General features: G+C 46.1%; 1 protein-coding gene across 1 annotated transcript; it reads right to left on the bottom strand.

The window, feature by feature from the left end:
- Positions 1–879, bottom strand: LOC111339238 (uncharacterized). The gene has a single exon (XM_022945853.2). It carries the CDS (start codon positions 877–879, stop codon positions 1–3), a length of 879 nt encoding a protein of 292 aa, XP_022801588.2.

Here is an 879-nt window from a genome sequence, read left to right as displayed (position 1 = left end):
TCACCGACAGAGTTCGTACACTTCGTAATCTTTTAAGTACTCCGGTGGCCTCCTTTCCCTTACTGGTCTCCCTTGGGGTTCTATTCTCCTTCCAGTGTCATCTTCATCGGAAGAGTCATCTTCAGCAACTTGTTCATCTGCGGTTGTATCCTCTGTCAAGTATTTCTTAACATCGGCCACGTTTCTCCTCATGTTTACTCCTTGGGGTGACGATATGATGAACTCGTTACCGTGCCTCTTGCCGATGGTATATGGAAGTGGGCCGTAAGTAGTCGAGAGTTTGTTCTCTTTCTTTTGTTTTAAGAGTACTAAATCACCAGGTTCTAGTTCGCTCTCTCGAGCTCTCCTTTTCCCATCAGCATAGTCGGTTCTCTCCTGCTTCACCTCTGCATCCTTGTCTCTCGCCTCACTGTCAGAGTACCTCGAGTTTCCCAGTTCAGGAATCTTTGATCTGATTTCCCTGTTGAACAGGAGTTTGGCCGGTGTGACGCTTGTACTGGTGTGAGGTGTAGTTCTATAGGCTGTTAAGAACTTTCGCATCTCGGTCGAGATATTCTTTTCTTCAGCTTTAGCAATCTTAAGGGCTTTAAGCAAGCTTCTGTTCTGTCTTTCAACCTCCCCATTTGCCTGAGACCATAAGGGGGTCGAGTTGCGGTGCTCTTTATCATTTATTTCCAGGAAACGTTCAAATTCATCGGACACAAACTGTGAACCGTTGTCAGTTTTCAACGACTGTGGTAACCCATAGGTACAGAGAATCTTATCGAAACTCTCAATGACTTTAGTGGATGTCACGGACGTCAGGATGTCCACCTCGAAATATCGGCTGTAATAATCAACTACGACCAGTACATATTCCCCCGACGGTAGGGGTCCCAT

The sequence above is a fragment of the Stylophora pistillata genome, chromosome 7, assembly GCF_964205215.1.
Source record: "Stylophora pistillata chromosome 7, jaStyPist1.2, whole genome shotgun sequence".
NCBI lineage: Eukaryota > Metazoa > Cnidaria > Anthozoa > Scleractinia > Pocilloporidae > Stylophora > Stylophora pistillata.
The sequence above is the reverse complement of the archived record's forward strand: the minus strand, read 5'-3'. Positions and strand labels throughout refer to the sequence as shown.

Bases quoted from the DNA above. Each gene is read 5' to 3' on its own strand.
- LOC111339238 (XM_022945853.2), bottom strand. From the start codon at position 879: ATGGGACCCCTACCGTCGGGGGAATATGTACTGGTCGTAGTTGATTAT.